At 44.1% G+C, this 18,137-nt stretch overlaps 1 protein-coding gene across 2 annotated transcripts in view; it reads left to right on the top strand.

Moving 5' to 3' along the window:
- Window positions 1-18,137, top strand: part of LOC126419131 (myrosinase 1-like) — a 553,078-nt gene that overhangs the window by 397,768 nt on the left and 137,173 nt on the right. For both annotated transcript variants that reach the window (XM_050086237.1, XM_050086238.1), the window contains exon 4: window positions 10,655-10,789. In XM_050086237.1, the coding sequence (XP_049942194.1) occupies window positions 10,655-10,789 (135 nt within the window). The remainder of the gene's footprint in view (window positions 1-10,654; window positions 10,790-18,137) is intronic.

Here is an 18,137-nt window from a genome sequence, read left to right as displayed (position 1 = left end):
TTCTCTTGTAATGCACAGAAATGTCGTCCTTTTGCGTTAATAACAAAAAATTGCTGGTAAACACCTGAAGACCTGACCTTTTACAAAAGGACGTCGTATATCTATCCAACAAAGCAGAGTTTTATTTGCTACACTTTCTGCCATATCGGTGAATCTGGAACTTAGGAAAGCTAGACGAAATGTAATACTTACATTATTTAACGTATCAAATAAGTCACCACAACTGTATCTTAAGGGGAAATCACACAGACATGACAATAAAACGTCAAAAGCAATAACACTGTTTCCCAACACAGGAGAAAGCATTTCCACAATTCTTGCAAGGGAACCTCCCCATCGCACCCCCTTCATATTTAGTTATAAGTTGGCACAGTGGATAGGCCTTGAAAAACTGAACACAGATCAGTCGAGAAAACAGGAAGAAGTTGTGTGGAACTATGAAAAAAATAAGCTAAATATACAAACTGAGTAGTCCATGTGCAAGATAGGCAACATCAAGGATAATGTGAGCTCAGGAGCGCCGTGGTCCCGTGGTTAGCGTGAGCGGCTGCTGAATGAGAGGTCCTTAGTTCAAGTCTTCCCTCGAGTGAAAAGTTTACTTTCTTTATTTTCAGACAATTATCAAAGTTCAGGCACTCACACATAATCAACTTCGCTCTCCAAAATTCCAGGACATGTTCAGATTTGCTTGGACATATGCAGGATCTGACGGTCTACACACGGAAAAATTTGAAAACGTTACAAACATATGTTTTGACAGAGCACAGGGAAAACTGTGCCACTGTGAAACTGTTGCATTCATTTGTTGCAGTTTATGTGACAAACTCTTATGTTTTCATCACTTTTTTGGGAGTGATTGTCACATCCACAAGAAAACCTAAACCGGGCAAGGTAGAAGAGTCTTTTTACCCATTCACCAAGTGTACAAACTTAGGTGGGTCGACAACATATTCCTGTCATGTGACGCACATGCCGTCACCAGTGTCGTATAGAATATATCAGACGTGTTTTCCTGTGGACAAATCGGTTGACCCTTGACCTTGCGATCAAATGTTTTCGGTTCCCATTGGAGAGGCACGTCCTTTCGTCTACTAATCGCACGGTTTTGCGGTGCGGTCGCAAAACACAGACACTAAATTTATTACAGTGAACAGAGACGTCAATGAACGAACCGACGGATCATTGCGAAAATAAAGAAAGTAAACTTTTCACTCGAGGGAAGACTTGAACCAAGGACCTCTCGTTCCGCAGCTGCTCACGCTAACCACGGGACCACGGCGCTCCTGAGCTCACACTATCCTTGATGTTGCCTAGCTTGCGCATGGACAACTCAATTTGTATATTTTGCTTATTTTTTTCATAGTTCCACACAACTTCTTTCTGTTTTCTCGATTGATCTGTGTTCAGTTCTTCAAGGCCTATCCACTGTGCCAACTTATAACTAAATCTGAGTGGGGTGCGATGGGGAGGTTCCCTTGTTGGTAAATCTGAGCAACAAACGGGAATAATCTTCAACACATTCGCTTTTGAAGCATTCGTGTATTAGAAAGTCTAATGAAGAGTAAGAAAGGGTGATTCATTTCGTTCCTTAAAAAGTTTCAAGTATCAAGGAAGATGCCTATCATAATTACATCAGATAACAACAGAAATATATGTTTCTCACGCGTGAACTGTGTTTATATTCTCTTGCTTTATGGGGAATAAGCTGCGGATATAAACATATTCGCCGGCCGCAGTGGCCGTGCAGTTCTAGGCACTTCAGTCCTACGGTCGTAGGTTCGAATCCTGCCTCGGGCATGGATGTGTGTGATGTCCTTAGGTTAGTTACGTGTACGTAGTTCCAAGTTCTAGGGGACTGATGACCTCAGATGTTGAGTCCCATAGTGCTCAGAGCCATTTGAACCATTTTATAAACATATTCGAAAGTATTTCTTCATGAATGAGCTGTAGCTTATGTAATTGAAACAGTGTGATTCGGCTATTTTTACGTGCATTTCGGAATAATTTATTTCTCTTAGTAACTAACTAACGCATTGAACGCAAAAATTAAAAACCATTCCGTTAATTAAGTAGAATATAATTAAAAACAATCATTATGACGCATGTGACACTCTGCTTTCTCACCATTTTGAGTGCTAGTGTCGCTCTATCTGTCAAACGATGACAGCTTTCTCACCAGATACTGTCGTGCATGTATTTACTACACAGTGGTATTAGCACTGTGTTCATTATTTTGATATCAAATACAATGGTTTTCCTTACAACTGAAGACAACGTAGGAGTTTCTGAACGCTGGAACACAGTATGTCCTCTTTTCACTCTTCGCTTCTGTTGAATTTTCCGGCTGTGGAATCGGTATGGCGTTTATTCGAGAGTATTCGTGCCATCACGAATGTAAAATTGCAGATCGTCAAATTCTTTACTTTGGTTGTCATAACTATCGCTTTGACCTCTGAGCTCGTTCATTCACCTCATACAGAAGAAATATGTGTTGAATGAGCATTCGGATGCTCAAAACGAAATTGTTCTCGTCACGTGACCATGATGCGGCTAAGGTTTGTCTAGAAGCGCTCTGCAGACTTTCATTGTCATGACATCGCTAGTACAGTCAGAAACCGTTCAAAACTACCGTGAATTTTGTATACTCATCCCATATCCATCTTAATAATTTGCATTCAGTATCTGGACTGAAGTTTACTTAAAGCTTTGAACAGCATTCCCCCTGTTTGTGGCCAAGTGTCACACACCCTAAGTCACCTTTTTTGTTTTGTTTTAGGGAATGAAAAGAAAGCCATCACTATTTTTACGTATTGTGCTGTATGTCGTCGTATCGCCGAATTTCTGTTTTATTGCGTTGTGTTACGATAGCGTCGCGAAATGGCTTCGTGGTACGTCAAAGTAAAAGTATGACGAAACACAGCGAATTTGGAGCTACTGTATGCAGTAAGTTTGCTAGCTATTAGACATTCAGAATTTTTACGGCCAAATTGTACCGCTTTTACTTTCAGCTACCGTGTTTGTCATTTTCGTTTAACCAAACTAAAACATTTTGATGTCTCAGGTATGATTGGTTAAAGGTGCGCTTCCAGTTGTTCAAGCGAACTGTTGTTTCCATGGTGTGCGCAATATTTGGACGACGGATCCAGCAGTCTTGGTCGGTCGGTGAAATATCGAACAGAAAAATGGAATCAACCAGTCTGCTGATAACACGTAAGCATACCATTAAACTAGAATATTAATCGAACATAATGATTCCCCGCGTCGTAGATGGTAGTCGTATTGCTGTCTATTGTGAGTGCCTAAAAATAAACAGAAAAGTTTAGAAATGTGCATAGCCCGGAGGTTATGACTCAGACTGTCATACGCAGATCTTACCCGCAGGTGCATATTGATTTAAACGTGTATAAATTCAACGGATTGGCTGCTATAAATTTTCAGCAAAACCGAAATTATACAGCACTTGGCATAAATAATGGTCGTACAGTTACGTAAAGTTGCCCTACCATTTTTTGCCTCCATTTCAGTGTGTATCGATGATATCGTATCGAGATGAACGTGAATTACCGATGTCATTCGCATGAGGTCATTCAAAGCAATTTAAACTTGCGCTACACCGGGACGCGAACCCGGATTTCCTGCTTGGCGCCAGCGGTCGCCGTGATCGCCCATCCGAGCCCCACTCACGGCCAGGTCCAAATTATCAACTTGTCGCACACTACTTCCGTAGTGCCTGCCCCCCTATGCAACACAATTTTCCCATTTATGAGTTATGGGGTTTGTGCTGCTGCTATGCACTTGGCAGAATGCTGGTACTGCAAGCGAGAGCTGTTTGGTGACACATGGTCTGGGGTACAGAGAAACTTGTCGTTATGCTTTTATCCCAAATAATTACCTCTTTCATTCAAAATAGTTACCTCATGAATCGTCCTTCCATGTATATACCACACGTTTGTAAGCCATCAGGACCACACATACAAACGTAATGAGTACATAACCACAACACAAGAAATAAACATGGTTATTACAGACAGAGAACGATATTAAAAACAGACCACAATCCGTACATCAGTAGATGTGGTCCAACATATTGGTATGATCCGTAAGAGCTAATACTGGGGATGCTTTTAAAACAAAATTAAAAATGTCTGTATTCACTGAAATAGTTGTAATCTGTGTATATTACATATTAGCCACTTTAGATTATGTATTATATATTAAATGTTTGTACACAAATACGATATGTAGCACTTTCTTACGCACAACATGATGTTTGGAAAAGACGTCCTTTGATGACTACTCGGAAAAGGAAATGTAAGCAAAATTAAAAATAAATAAACTTATTTTCTGGCTCTGTGTCAGGGTGGGTTGCCGTTGATGCACAGACTCTTAGTATTGTACGGTCGCAGTACATTCGCCAATGACCATTGTGTAGCCCCATCGTATTTGTAAGACCGTCAGTTATCAAGATTAATCGAGTGCAGTTCCAGTTCAGTTTGTTGGTGCACTGTATTCCTAGTGAGGCATGCCTGATCCTGTATTGTGTTCTCACCTTACTGACGCAGTAGAGCATTACCTGCTTCACCGTCTCTGAAACACTGCCGCCGTATCCACATTTGCAGTTTTCGACAGAGTTGTATCGACAGATTCATGTTTACAGCAAGAGTTACTGTTATTATTTTATGGGTACGAAATGTCACAGGAATCCTAGTACTGAAAGGATCCCGCGGCGTCATTAAGTATTCAACCTCTACCTTGCAAAAGTCTGTAAGCCCATAGGAGACCCATTGGACACGGGAAGTTTCCACGTAGTTTCATAGCTTGCTGCCACGTCTCTCGTACGTGCAACCATAAAATTATCCAAAAAACAAGGATGTTCCAGTCGACGGCAAGATCAGTAGAAACAGAGTATTGGGAGATGGCGGGTAAGGAAATGGACAGCGCCCTTTCAAAGGCACCGCCCCATCATTCACCTGAAGCTCTTTAGGAGACCCCAGAAAACCTAAGTGTGGGTGGCCACTGGCGGAGAGAGACCGGCAGTACGCGACCACATGGCTAGCCGACCACCATCTGCTGGCTCGTCACAACGTACAAGTGTTTACGACTGACGGCTTCTGAGGAGCCATATCAAATGGGACGATTACACAGAAGCAGCAGTTGAAAAGTGGAAGAGTCAGACGTGTCGGAAGGCTTCTGTGAAAGCGCAGTGAACGTTGAAAGGGAATGGCATACACGATAGTAATGTGACCAGTTCTAGAGTACTGTTGCAGTGTTCGATTTCCTTATGAAGTAGACGTGGCAACAGACACCCAAAGACTTGAGACGTACGATGCTAGGATAAATACACTCTCCCAGAGAGAGAGAGAGAGAGAGAGAGAGAGAGAGAGAGAGAGAGAGAAAACCGACACACCACGAAGGAATTATCTAAATGGGACGAAAAACGGTAGACGTGATGTACATACACAGACGTATTACAACAGTTCCAAATAAATTGTATGATTTATTCAGAAGAAAGGGTTACACAACTTCAGCAGGTCAATAACGCTTTGGTCCACCTCTGGCGCTTATGCCAGCAATTATTCGGCTTGGAATTGATTGACAGAGTTGTTGGGTGTCCTCCTTGGGAATATCGTGCGAAATTCTGTACAACTGGCGCGACAAATGGTCAGAATCTCTAGCTGGTTGGAAATCTCTGCCCATAACGCTCCATACGTTCTCAGTTTGGGACAGGTTCTGTGACCTCGCTGACCAATGTAGGGTTTGGCGAGCACGAAGACAAGCTTTCTGCTGGCATGCATTATGTCGCTCGAATGTAAGCCCACGATGGATTGCCATGAAGGGCAACAGAGCGGGGCGTAGAATATCTTGGACGTACTGCTGTGGTGTGGGGGGTCCCGCACATGACAACCAGAGGGATCCTGCCATGAAATAAAATGGCACCCCAGACCGTCACTCCTGGTCGTCGGACCGTGTAGCAGGCGACAGCTGGGCTGTTATCCCACCTCTGCCTGGGGCGTCTCCACACGCGTCTTTGGCCAGGAGTCTCACTGAGTGGAGAAGAATTGTCTTCAGTGAGTCCCGCTGACCGGCAAAGACGTGTTGCAGCCATGTTTAAAATCTTGAAACGTGCAGAGTAGCCTTGTTACTACAACGTGTGCGGCTATTAATTCGTCAAATAGTGTGCATGCAACACGATGGATGTCCTGTCCGTAATTCTTCACCTGCAGCAGATGCGTTAAGTTGGTTAAATTGGTGGGTGGAAAGAGGCAGTGGTGTTAACAGGTATGCAGCGCAATCCCCTGTCCTGACGCTGTTAGACTTCTTCCCCTGCCCTCGTGTACAGCGTGTGGCCTACAAGCTGGTTTCAAGGGTGTGAAGGACGCGGGAGGGCGAATTACTGCTGCCTGTAAGGCGGTTACTCCAGGTACCGCGACACCTGTGAGTTCCTCAGTCATGCAGCGTCCATGAAAGGCACTTGATGCGAACGTTTGTCACTTTGGACAACCTCTTTAAAAATTTCACCAACAGACATTATGCGACACATAATAATGTCTTCATGTTTTTTGTCACATATTTGCTTTCATTTATGTTACCTATTACACGCATCAAAAAACGTTTTGCATCACCTCGGTTCCGAGAGTTCCTGAACCTGTCCAAAAAATTGGAATAGAGATCAACATAAACATCATTTCCGCTCATTTTATTACTCATGAAAACCACACATTACATGTTGTACTACCATACAGCGAGACCTTCACAGGTGGTCGCCCAGATTGCTGTACATACCGGTAACTCTAATACCCAGTAGCACGTCCTGTCGCATCGATTCTTGACTGTATTCGTCGTGGCATACTATCCACAAGTTCATCAAGGCACTGTTGGTCCATATTGTCCCACTCCTCAACGCGATTCGGCGAAGATCCCTCAGAGTGGTTGGTGGGTCACGTCGTCCATAAACAGCCCTTTTCAACCAATCCCAGGCATGGTCGATAGGATTCATGTCTGGAGAACATGCTGGTCACTCTAGTCGAGCGATGGCGTTATCCTGAAGGAAGTCATTCACAAGATGTGCACGATGTGGTCGCGAATTGTCGTCCATGAAGACGAATGCCTCGCCAATATGCTGCCGGTATGATTGCACTTACGGTCGGAGAATGGCATTCACGTATCGTGCAGCGGCTACGGCGCCTTCCATGACCACCAGCGGCGTACGTCTGCCCCATATAATGCCACCCTAAAACAGCAGGGAACCTCCACCTTGCTGCACTCGCTGGACAGTGTGTCTACGGCTTTCAGCCGGACCGGGTTGCCTCCAAACGATTGTCTGGTTGAAAGCATATGCGACACTCATCGATGAAGAGAACGTGATGCCAATCATGAGCCGTCCATTCGACATGTTGTTGGACCCATCTGTACCGCGCTGCATGGCGTCGTGGTTGCAAAGATGGGCCTAGCCATGGACATCGGGAGTGAAGTTGCACATCATGCAGCCTATTGCGCACAGTTTTATTTGTAACACGACGTCCTGTGGCTGCACGAGAAGCATTATTCTACATGGTGGCGTTGCTGACAGGTTTTCTCCGAGCCATAATCCGTAGGTAGCGGTGATCCACTGCAGTAGTAGCCCTTGGGCGGCCTGAGCGGGGCATGTCATCCACAGTTCCTGTGTCTCTGTATCTCCTCCATGTCCGAACAACATCGCTTTGGTTCACTCAGAGACGCCTGGACACTTCCCTTGTTGAGAGCCCTTCCTGGCACAAAGTAACAATGCGGACGCGATCGAACCGCGGTACTGACCGTCTAGGCATGGTTGAACTACAGTCAACACGAGCCGAGTAGCTCATTCCTGGTGGAATGACTGGAACAGATCGGATGTCGGACCCCTCCGTCTAATAGGCGCTGCTCATGCATTGTTGTTTACATCTTTGAGCGGGTTTAGTGACATCTCCGAACAGTCAAAGGTACTGTGTCTGTGGTACAGTATCCACAGTTAACTTCTGTCTTCAGGAGTTCTGGGAACCGGGGTGATGCAAAACTTTTTTTGTGTGTGTATTTTCATTTATAATTTTTTGCCACTGTGCTGATAACACAGGTATACAAAAAGAATTTTAAAAAAGTGGAAACAAAATTTTATTTTCATGTAAAATACACTCCTGGAAATTGAAATAAGAACACCGTGAATTCATTGTCCCAGGGAGGGGAAACTTTATTGACACATTCCTGGGGTCAGATACATCACATGATCACACTGACAGAACCACAGGCACATAGACACAGGCAACAGAGCATGCACAATGTCGGCACTAGTACAGTGTATATCCACCTTTCGCAGCAATGCAGGCTGCTATTCTCCCATGGAGACGATCGTAGAGATGCTGGATGTAGTTCTGTGGAACGGCTTGCCATGCCATTTCCACCTGGCGCCTCAGTTGGACCAGCGTTCGTGCTGGACGTGCAGACCGCGTGAGACGACGCTTCATACAGTCCCAAACATGCTCAATGGGGGACAGATCCGGAGATCTTGCTGGCCAGGGTAGTTGACTTACACCTTCTAGAGCACGTTGGGTGGCACGGGATACATGCGGACGTGCATTGTCCTGTTGGAACAGCAAGTTCCCTTGCCGGTCTAGGAATGGTAGAACGATGGGTTCGATGACGGTTTGGATGTACCGTGCACTATTCAGTGTCCCCTCGACGATCACCAGTGGTGTACGGCCAGTGTAGGAGATCGCTCCCCACACCATGATGCCGGGTGTTGGCCCTGTGTGCCTCGGTCGTATGCAGTCCTGATTGTGGCGCTCACCTGCACGGCGCCAAACACGCATACGACCATCACTGGCACCAAGGCAGAAGCGACTCTCATCGCTGAAGACGACACGTCTCCATTCGTCCCTCCATTCACGCCTGTCGCGACACCACTGGAGGCGGGCTGCACGATGTTGGGGCGTGAGCGGAAGACGGCCTAACGGTGTGCGGGACCGTAGCCCAGCTTCATGGAGACGGTTGCGAATGGTCCTCGCCGATACCCCAGGAGCAACAGTGTCCCTAATTTGCTGGGAAGTGGCGGTGCGGTCCCCTACGGCACTGCGTAGGATCCTACGGTCTTGGCGTGCATCCGTGCGTCGCTGCGGTCCGGTCCCAGGTCGACGGGCACGTGCACCTTCCGCCGACCACTGGCGACAACATCGATGTACTGTGGAGACCTCACGCCCCACGTGTTTAGCAATTCGGCGGTACGTCCACCCGGCCTCCCGCATGTCCACTATACGCCCTCGCTCAAAGTCCGTCAACTGCACATACGGTTCACGTCCACGCTGTCGCGGCATGCTACCAGTGTTAAAGACTGCGATGGAGCTCCGTATGCCACGGCAAACTGGCTGACACTGCCGGCGGCGGTGCACAAATGCTGCGCAGCTAGCGCCATTCGACGGCCAACACCGCGGTTCCTAGTGTGTCCGCTGTGCCGTGCGTGTGATCATTGCTTGTACAGCCCTCCCGCAGTGTCCGGAGCAAGTATGGTGGGTCTGACACACCGGTGTCAATGTGTTCTTTTTTCCATTTCCAGGAGTGTAGTAAATTTTTGCTTCCAAATGCTTATACTCTTGTCACCAACAAGTATTCTTTTACAAGAATAAGAGGTTCATATGGAAATCTGATCATTTGATGAACATTTTGGGAGGCAAAGAAAGTAAACCGTCTCACCTTAACGCCAGCTGAATGACATCTCACCAATGTAGGTTTTCTTTGGTGCGAAACATGTTCAAGCCATTGCAGAGTCGGGCGCACAAGAATGACACTGTCTCGTAACTGGGCGGCGCAAATTTCCTTGGAGAGTCCCTAAACATTTCTAGGTCGTGCGCCATTCAGAGGCTGGAACAAACAAAAATCGCTGCAGTCACAGTATTTCCAATCCAAGATCTACAGAATAATTGTATCACGGAGTCCGTTTCATTGAGTTCTGCTACTCTGGTGTTGAAAACAGTAATGTTTGAAAAACCGAAGCTGATATCAGTATCTCGTTATTGATGAAGCTAGAAGAACGTATCACTTATTCTTCTGCGAGCCCCTGGCCACTGTAAGTCTAGGTGAAAATAACAGGTCAGAAGTAAGCCTAAGTGAAAAAGTTAAGTGCCTCACCTTGAAAGTATAAGCGCTTGTGCGCGTTAGTGGGTGGGTGGTGTGTGTGTGTGTGTGTGTGTGTGTGTGTGTGTGTGTGTGTGTGTGTGTGTGTGAGTGTGTGTGTTCGCTGCCACAGTTCTGGAACGTCAAACGCATTATTACCAGTAGACATTTACCGTGGGAGTACGATACCCGTGGTTCCTAGCTTTGTGTGGACGGGTCTGTGAAAGTTTTTGGCTTGCAAGCATAGCGCTGGAACGCCTGGATCAGTTTTTCAAGGAAACTGCTTAGCGATTAGACGTACTGTCTGGAAAAAAATACAGTTGAGGCAAGACAATTGTAGCACCTTTAGAGATCGAAGGGTGGGTGTGGAAGAGCTGACAAGTAAAAGTGATGGAGAACTAGACACGTACACATTTTTTACACTACTGGTGGATTTCAGTGCATTTCCTGTCTAGTATAAGTCTCGTGTAATAAACTAGATACGAATAAACAGTAACGCCTCTGACCGCTTGTGTCTGTTTTCTTTTCGCTTCAGTTTGACTTCTACCGCTTCTCCATCTCCTGGTCACGAATCCTGCCGCGCGGCACCGTCGACTACGTCAACGAGGAGGGCCTCTGGTACTACAACCGCCTCCTCACCGAGCTGATGGCGCACAGGATAACGCCCGTGGTGAGTCGGCCGCTTCTGGTGCCGGCGGAGGGACGAAGGGCAGCTGTTTTCGACCTCCTCTCTGTCCATTTCCTCACACCCCTCTGTCCATCTCCTCTTCTCCACCTATCCCTGACCTTGAGCCTTGTTTTATTGTTATTGCATATTCAGATTGTGTAGTAGTATTCTAATCATAAACCCCGATTATATATATATATATATATATATATATATATATATATATATATATATATGTGTGTGTGTGTGTGTGTGTGTGTGTGTGTGTGTGTATGAAAGCTATATGTCCCTAAACTTTTTTTACAGAAATGTGTAAAAATCTGAAGTAAATCGGAAAGTTACATGTTGAGATTTTCGATAACAATATTTCCCCCTTATATATATATATATATATATATATATATATATATATATATATATATTAAAAATATGCATATACTAGAGAATAAGGCATCTAAAATTCAACCATATTGTTCAGTCAACGTTGTGTCACAATTTCAAAGCAACTGATCAAGAACTTTCGGAGATTAACGATTTTGAACAAACGAACATTTACATTTTTATAACGTTTCCCCTTTTATTACATGTTTACCGTATGGCGTTCCAGTAGTTACATAAAAGCAGTTCAGTATTCGAACGTAAAGTTGTGTCAAAATTTCAAAGCAATCCATGAAGAACTTTCGGAGACTTGAGGTTTTGAAAAAACGAACCTCTTCTTTTGTATTTCTGTGGAAACTTTAAATGTTCCCAATCGCAAATCTACGAATGTCTTGAAATTTTGACGCTACGTTCAATTGGAATACGCGTGTGGTTTTATACTCCTGTTTTTCTTAATACGTGCAGTACAATTTCCTTAATCTTAATAACAGGGAAACGTTGTTAGAAAAAAAGTCAAAAATTTTGAATAAATGTAAAATATATAAACAAAAACAACAAAAAATAAAAACACCTATCTAAAAGTACGCCTATATTAGAATGCAACGCTGTGGCAAAATTCCAACACAATCGGTCTACAAGTTTCTGAGATTTTGGACAAACCAACATTTACAGTTTTAGAATGAAATTTTCACTCTGCTGCGGAGTGTGCGCTGATATAAAACTTCGTGGCGGGTTAAAACTGTGTGCCTTACCGAGACTCGAACTCGGGACCTTTGTCTTTAGAGGGCAATTGCTCTACCGACCTTTTTTCTTTTTTCATTGCATTTGTTCGTCGCGGATGTCCCATGACACCCGTTCAGGTTCAATGTCGAGCTGTTGACTTAGTTTTTTATTGCAGTGGGCGCCTAACCCTCTACCGAACAAGCTGAGCTACCGTGCCGGTTTCGGTAGAGCACTTGCCAGCGAAAGGCAAAGGTCCCGAGTTCGAGTCTCGGTCAGGCATACAATTTTAACCCTCCAGGAAGTTTCATTTACAATTTTATTAATATAAATTGAGCCAGACAAAAAGTACTGTCTATATGCTTCTGTACTCATCCTAATCTCTCTCGTCTCATTCTCATGATTACTGCACGGTGGTATCACAGGTTCTTCCTCAAATTTACACGACAGTGATTTCTGAAACTGACGTCTATTTTCTTCCAGAGATTCCCATATGTGTTAATCTAGTATCTCTGTTACAATTACGTATAGGCTATACAGTTTTTCCCGGTATTAAAATCACATTATTCATAAAAATTCTGCCATTTCTTTGCATCTAGCATACAGTTTCAGAGGTTATTTTGTGCCTGTTGTGTCGTATCCCAGTCACACCCATCCTGTAACCACAAGTATTTCGTGCAGTTTCTCCTGTGTACCACGTCCCCTACCCCCCTCTCCCAGTTGTACATTCGTTTATTCGGCTCTCATTAATCCGAATCTCCGGTTCACCTGGGTCATTTTCTTTTATTTTTTTAAGTACGTAACTCCAAAGTATTTGATACTTCGTAAGTAATAAAGGTAGCCATTGGCGATGGCAACGATCGTTAAATTTAAGTTCGGCCAACCGCCACACTTGTGTACTACCGCTGTTTCTTCGTCTGCAGACAGTGAAAGCAATAACGATGGATGATCGGACAAAGTTGGCGCTCATCATGAAGACTTATGCCACGTAGAGAGGCAACAGCGCAGCCGGGCGAAATAACGGTTCGTTTCGAACGTCAGGCGGAAACATCTTCAGCCGTACTAATTCCGGTGAAACACCTTGCGTGGTCGTACTGCTGCTCACAAATGACGAACGGATCTGGCTGAAAAGAAACTTACTGGTTATTTCAATGTAGTAAACTCACTCTGATTTTTTTTTCAATATCCACTCAAAAGTTATACGAAAATAATGTACAATTCATTCGTTTATATGAAAAGAAATACAACATGTGTGTTTATGGCACTTCAACCAACTTCAATCTAATTTTTCCTGATTTTCCGTATTATCTGGATTTTTATATTCGGATGACCTACGGTTCGAGCTAGTCAGGTTACAGGAACTTCCATTTTACTTGAATTCCATGTTGCTGTCACCCGTGACTGGCTTTGACAATTTGGTCACGACCCCTTGAAACACGATAGCTTAGATTTTCAAATGGCAGCACCAGACACCAAAAACACAAGACCATATTGTTGTCGTCGCGGGCTTGGCGGGAGTGTAAAGATGTCATGTAAAATTTTTAAATAAATAAATAAATAAAAGAAAATAAAAGCGGTGTACTTCGTGAGAACAGTTTCCTCAAATATATGTAGTTGGAAAGTGTGTGTGCTGACGTTCAGACTGCGTCTTACCCTTCTCTATAGAGAAAACTCTGCAGCTATGAGAAGTAAATTATTCATTATACAGGGTGAGTCACTATCTATTGCCACCTAGAATAACTCCGAAAGTATGATAGTAGCTGGAAAGTTTGTGGGACAAATGTTGCACGGGACGACAGGGGCCATAATATGAGGTTGGTTTTTTGTTGCTAGGTGGGGTCGCGTCAGAGATATGAAGGTCAACTTAGTTTTTTTAAGTGGGATGATATAGTTTTGTACTTCTTTTCTGATAGCGGCTATCGAGACGAATCCAATGATGTGCAACAGTAAGGTCTTTGAAGGTCAACGAAGGTCACAAAAGTGGCATGAACGTCCACTTACAGAAGGTATTGGAAGTGATGACCACTGGTATCAATGCAGTGCTGCAATCTTCTTATCATGGATTGAGTGGTATTTCTTATCACTTCTGCACTCATCGAAGCACATACTCTGACAATTCTCGCTTGTACATTGTGCAAATAGTAAATATTAACCGAATACAGCGTATCCATCTAACGTGCCATTGACATGTAAACACCATTCGACGGTTTTTTCGCAATACGACACTAATAGGAACGGTAAGACTAGTATGTCGAATCAAGCGAATATGAATGATGTATTCGTTCGAATGTGTGTATGATAAATTGAAAACAACTGGATCTTTAACGCATCGGAAACATATACGGCAAAGGAAAGTTACTAACGAGGAAACGGAAATTGGTACTCTTGCCACTGTGGTTCGAGATCCTTGTGTTAGTTCGCGTCAAATCGCAAGGAATCTGGCATGAGCCAAGTAGTGTTATTCGTGTTCTGCATCGCCATAAATATTATCGTTACCTTATCAGTCTCCACCAAGAATTAACTGGTACGGATTTTATGCTTCGCATTGAATTCTGCCGATGGGCTCAACTTCAGATTCAGAGGGATGAAACATTTATCAATTTGATTTTATTTACTGACTAGGCTACATTCACGAACCATGGAGATGTTAATTTGCATAACATGCATTATTGGGCAACTGAAAATGCATGCTGGCTGCGGCAAGTTGCACACCAGAAACCGTGGTCGGTTGATGTATGGTGTGGGATTCTGGAGGACAGAATTATATGCCCCTATTTCATCGAAGGAAATCTTAATGGTAGGAAGTGCTATTGTTACTGGAAGAAAGAATGTGGTATCAACACGATGTGTGTCCGGCATATTTTTCGCTGATGGCTAGAAATGAGCTGCAGAGACAATTCCCAAATCGTTGGATTGGACGTGGAGGAGATGTGTCGTGGCCGGCTCTTTCGCCAGACTTGACACCTCAAGATTTTTTCTCGTTGTGACTCGTAAAAGACATTGTTTATAAAGACGTTCTTACTGCACTTGAAGATATACAAGAGAGAATTGTCAGAGCATGTGTTTCGATGAGAGCCGAAGTGATGAGGAATACCACTCAGTCCACGATAAGAAGATTGCAGCTCTGCATTGATACCAATGTTCATTACTTCGAACACCTTCTGTAAGTGGACGTTCATGCCCCTTTTGTGACCTTCGTTGACCTTCAAAGACCTTACTGTTGCACATCATTGGATTCGTCTCTATACCCGCTATCAGAAAATAAGTACCAAACTATAGCATCCCATTAAAAAAAAGTTGACCTTCATATCTCTCAAGCGACCCCACCTAGCAACGGAAAGCCAACGTCATATTATGGCCCCCGTTATCCCATGCAGCTTTTGTCCCACAAACTTTTCAGCTACTATCATACTTTCGGAGTTATTGTTGGTGACAATAGTTAGTGACTCACCCTGTAGAATCAGTGTAATAAAACTTAACAAACCCTAGTAATACGACCAGTTAGTAATAAAATCAGTGTAAAACAACTCCAAAAATTTTAGTAATGTCAGCAGTATTTACAGCGTCATGTTAATTTTAATGTTTCGCAGTACGGATATGTTTTTCACGCTTGTTTCCAATAAAAGTGGCTAACGCGAAATTGCCTGTCGAAGGGTTAAGTTAATTTCTCGCCAGTTAGGTCGGCTTTACGGCCGAGGGAACAAACGCGTGTCACATCATCCCATACACGGTACTGTCACGGCAGGCCGTCATCGACAATTCACGAGCGGATATTGTGGTGTAATGTAACAACCTCCGTTTCACCGTCTGTACTAGTACCACAAACTGCGCAGTTATTTGTTACCAAGAGACGCAGTTTATGGTACTAGTGTTTACTTTAGCTTAATATATGTAGTATATACCGAGAAAGACGTTCACGAAAAATCAGTTACCAATAAATAATACTGTAGCTGCGAAAATATCCTATTTAATTTAACACACTTTTTCTTCTTTTAACACAAAATAAATATCGTTCACTGACGAAATCGTGTACCTGTTTTCTATAGACGCGACTTCCCCCTGCTTTCTTGTCGTTTTTTGCCACACTGAAGTAATCAACCAACGGCTGCTGCTCCTGCTACATCGCCGCTTCTCTCTACGAAAAAAACTTCAGTTTTCGGATTTGTTGTGTAGTGTGTCGAAGTAGATGAAATAAGATTCAAAATAAGTGAATTTTATGTCCAAATCATTTCATGGTTTTCGTTTCTAAATCCAGCTACATTAAATGATTTATTTTTTATGCGCAACAGCAAAAAATAAGTCATCTTTAAACATTGTGAAACTGTATTAAATGACTTTATTCCAGTGGATGCTGATGTCTGCAGAGTGCCGATTGTGAAAACAGATATATTTCAGCTCAAAACATCGAATCGATGGCGAATTTTGAATAAACATTGCAGTTCGTGTCTCCACTACATCAGATATGCAGTTCGTCATCAAAAGTATTCACAAACACTTACGTGCGCATTGGAATTATAAAATGAAAAAAACGATAGCCGATTTCGAAAGATTTGTGGGAAATTTGTTGCTGGAGAAGACATTACAAATAATAATAACAGCCTACAGTACAGTACAGCACAGTAACGAAGTACAGTGCCTGTACAGTAGAAAGACGTAGAGTGTCTGTACAGTACAGTGTGCATACAATACAGTATAACGAAGCACAGTGCCCGTACAGTACAGTATAGAGTGGTACAGTGCCCATACACTACAGTATGATAAGTGTCTGTACAGTATTGTACGGTGGAATGCAATGGCTGTACAGTACAGTACAGTAGAATATAGCACGGCGAAAACAGTGTCCATACAGTACAGCAATGTACAGTATCTGTGCAGCACAACTAAATAAAATACATTGGTCGTACAGTACGGTACACCGCAGTACAACGCAAGCACAGTACAAAATAGCACAATAAAATGCCTGTACAGTACAGTGAAACACAGTGCTAGTGCGTTACTCCACATTATAGCACAAGGCAGTCCATGTATAGTATGGTAGAATGTAGCACACTGCCTCTACAGTCAAGCAGAGTGAAGTACAGTGCTCGAACCCCCCCCCCCCCCCCCCCCACCCGTCACCACAGAGGGCTCGCTACTCTTCCGAAACTTCGTGCTTGGCTACCACGGGGCCGGGGCCTTTGCGGCATCTTTTCCCTTCCGTGCTGCATGTCTAACCTCTTGATATTCTTTCTCCCCTGCCTTGGGGAACATGTATGGGGTGTTATTGCGAATGTTCCGCATTGTCTGTCGCTGACATAAGAACAGTCTCACCACTGTTTTTCGTTCCCTTCTTTGTGTCCCTTCTCCTCTCGTTCCTCCGTTTCGGTTTTTGAGGTTCCTCTTTTTCTTCTTCCTCCCTGTGTGCTCCTGAAGGCCGGCCCACACGTCTGACGCATAACAGGTGACTGGGTAAAGCGTAATTCCCAGCCCCGGGTCGACAGGTACGGTTTGCATTTACGCCCTGGCTCAGGCCAGGTCCAGGGAGGGGTGATTGCCTGAGCTGCAATCTTCCAGAATTGCCGATTGGCCCCTCTATCAGGTGTTCGGGAGTTGTGACCTGAAGTGTGAACCATCACCTAAGGTGTGTGCGCCCCCTTGTGAAGCGAGCCCCCAGTTGTAAGTAGGGCATCATCGGGGACGCTGGCAATCGTGGGGGATTTTCTCGCAATGAGCCAATCATCTTCCCAATCAACGTCTACGAAACGTAAACGTAATAAGGCTAGCGATTCAAAGACTCTTCCCGCTGCATCACGGCTCCTCGTGGTCTCATGCACTGAAGACGGTCAGTCATATGCCACGGTAAATCCGTTTATTATTAAGAAAGGTGTTGGTGTAATTACCGTCCCTGTGATATCCTGCTCTCGTTTACGGAATGGCATTTTGCTTTTGGAGATTACTTCTGATTCTCAAGCGCAACAACCTCTTGCCGCCTCGCTTCCCCATGGCTGCCCTGTTCGTGTTCCATAGAACTCTGAATTCGTAACTTGGTATTATTTACACTAGGCTCTCGACGGTCTGACCGAGGCCGAAATCCAGTCTTACCTTTCTGATCAGATTCCTCCTTAGTGCTCACCCACACTCTTTTTCTCACCTTTGGTAGAGTAGTGCTTCCATACAAGATCAAAGCAGCTATGAATTTATCACAGTCCGACCATATATTCCGGTCCCGATGCGCTGTTACCAGTGTCATCGTTTCAACGACACCTGAACGAGT

The sequence above is a fragment of the Schistocerca serialis genome, chromosome 9, assembly GCF_023864345.2.
Source record: "Schistocerca serialis cubense isolate TAMUIC-IGC-003099 chromosome 9, iqSchSeri2.2, whole genome shotgun sequence".
Lineage (NCBI taxonomy): Eukaryota > Metazoa > Arthropoda > Insecta > Orthoptera > Acrididae > Schistocerca > Schistocerca serialis.
Note: the sequence above shows the minus strand (reverse complement) of the source record. Positions and strands in the feature narration are given on the sequence as shown.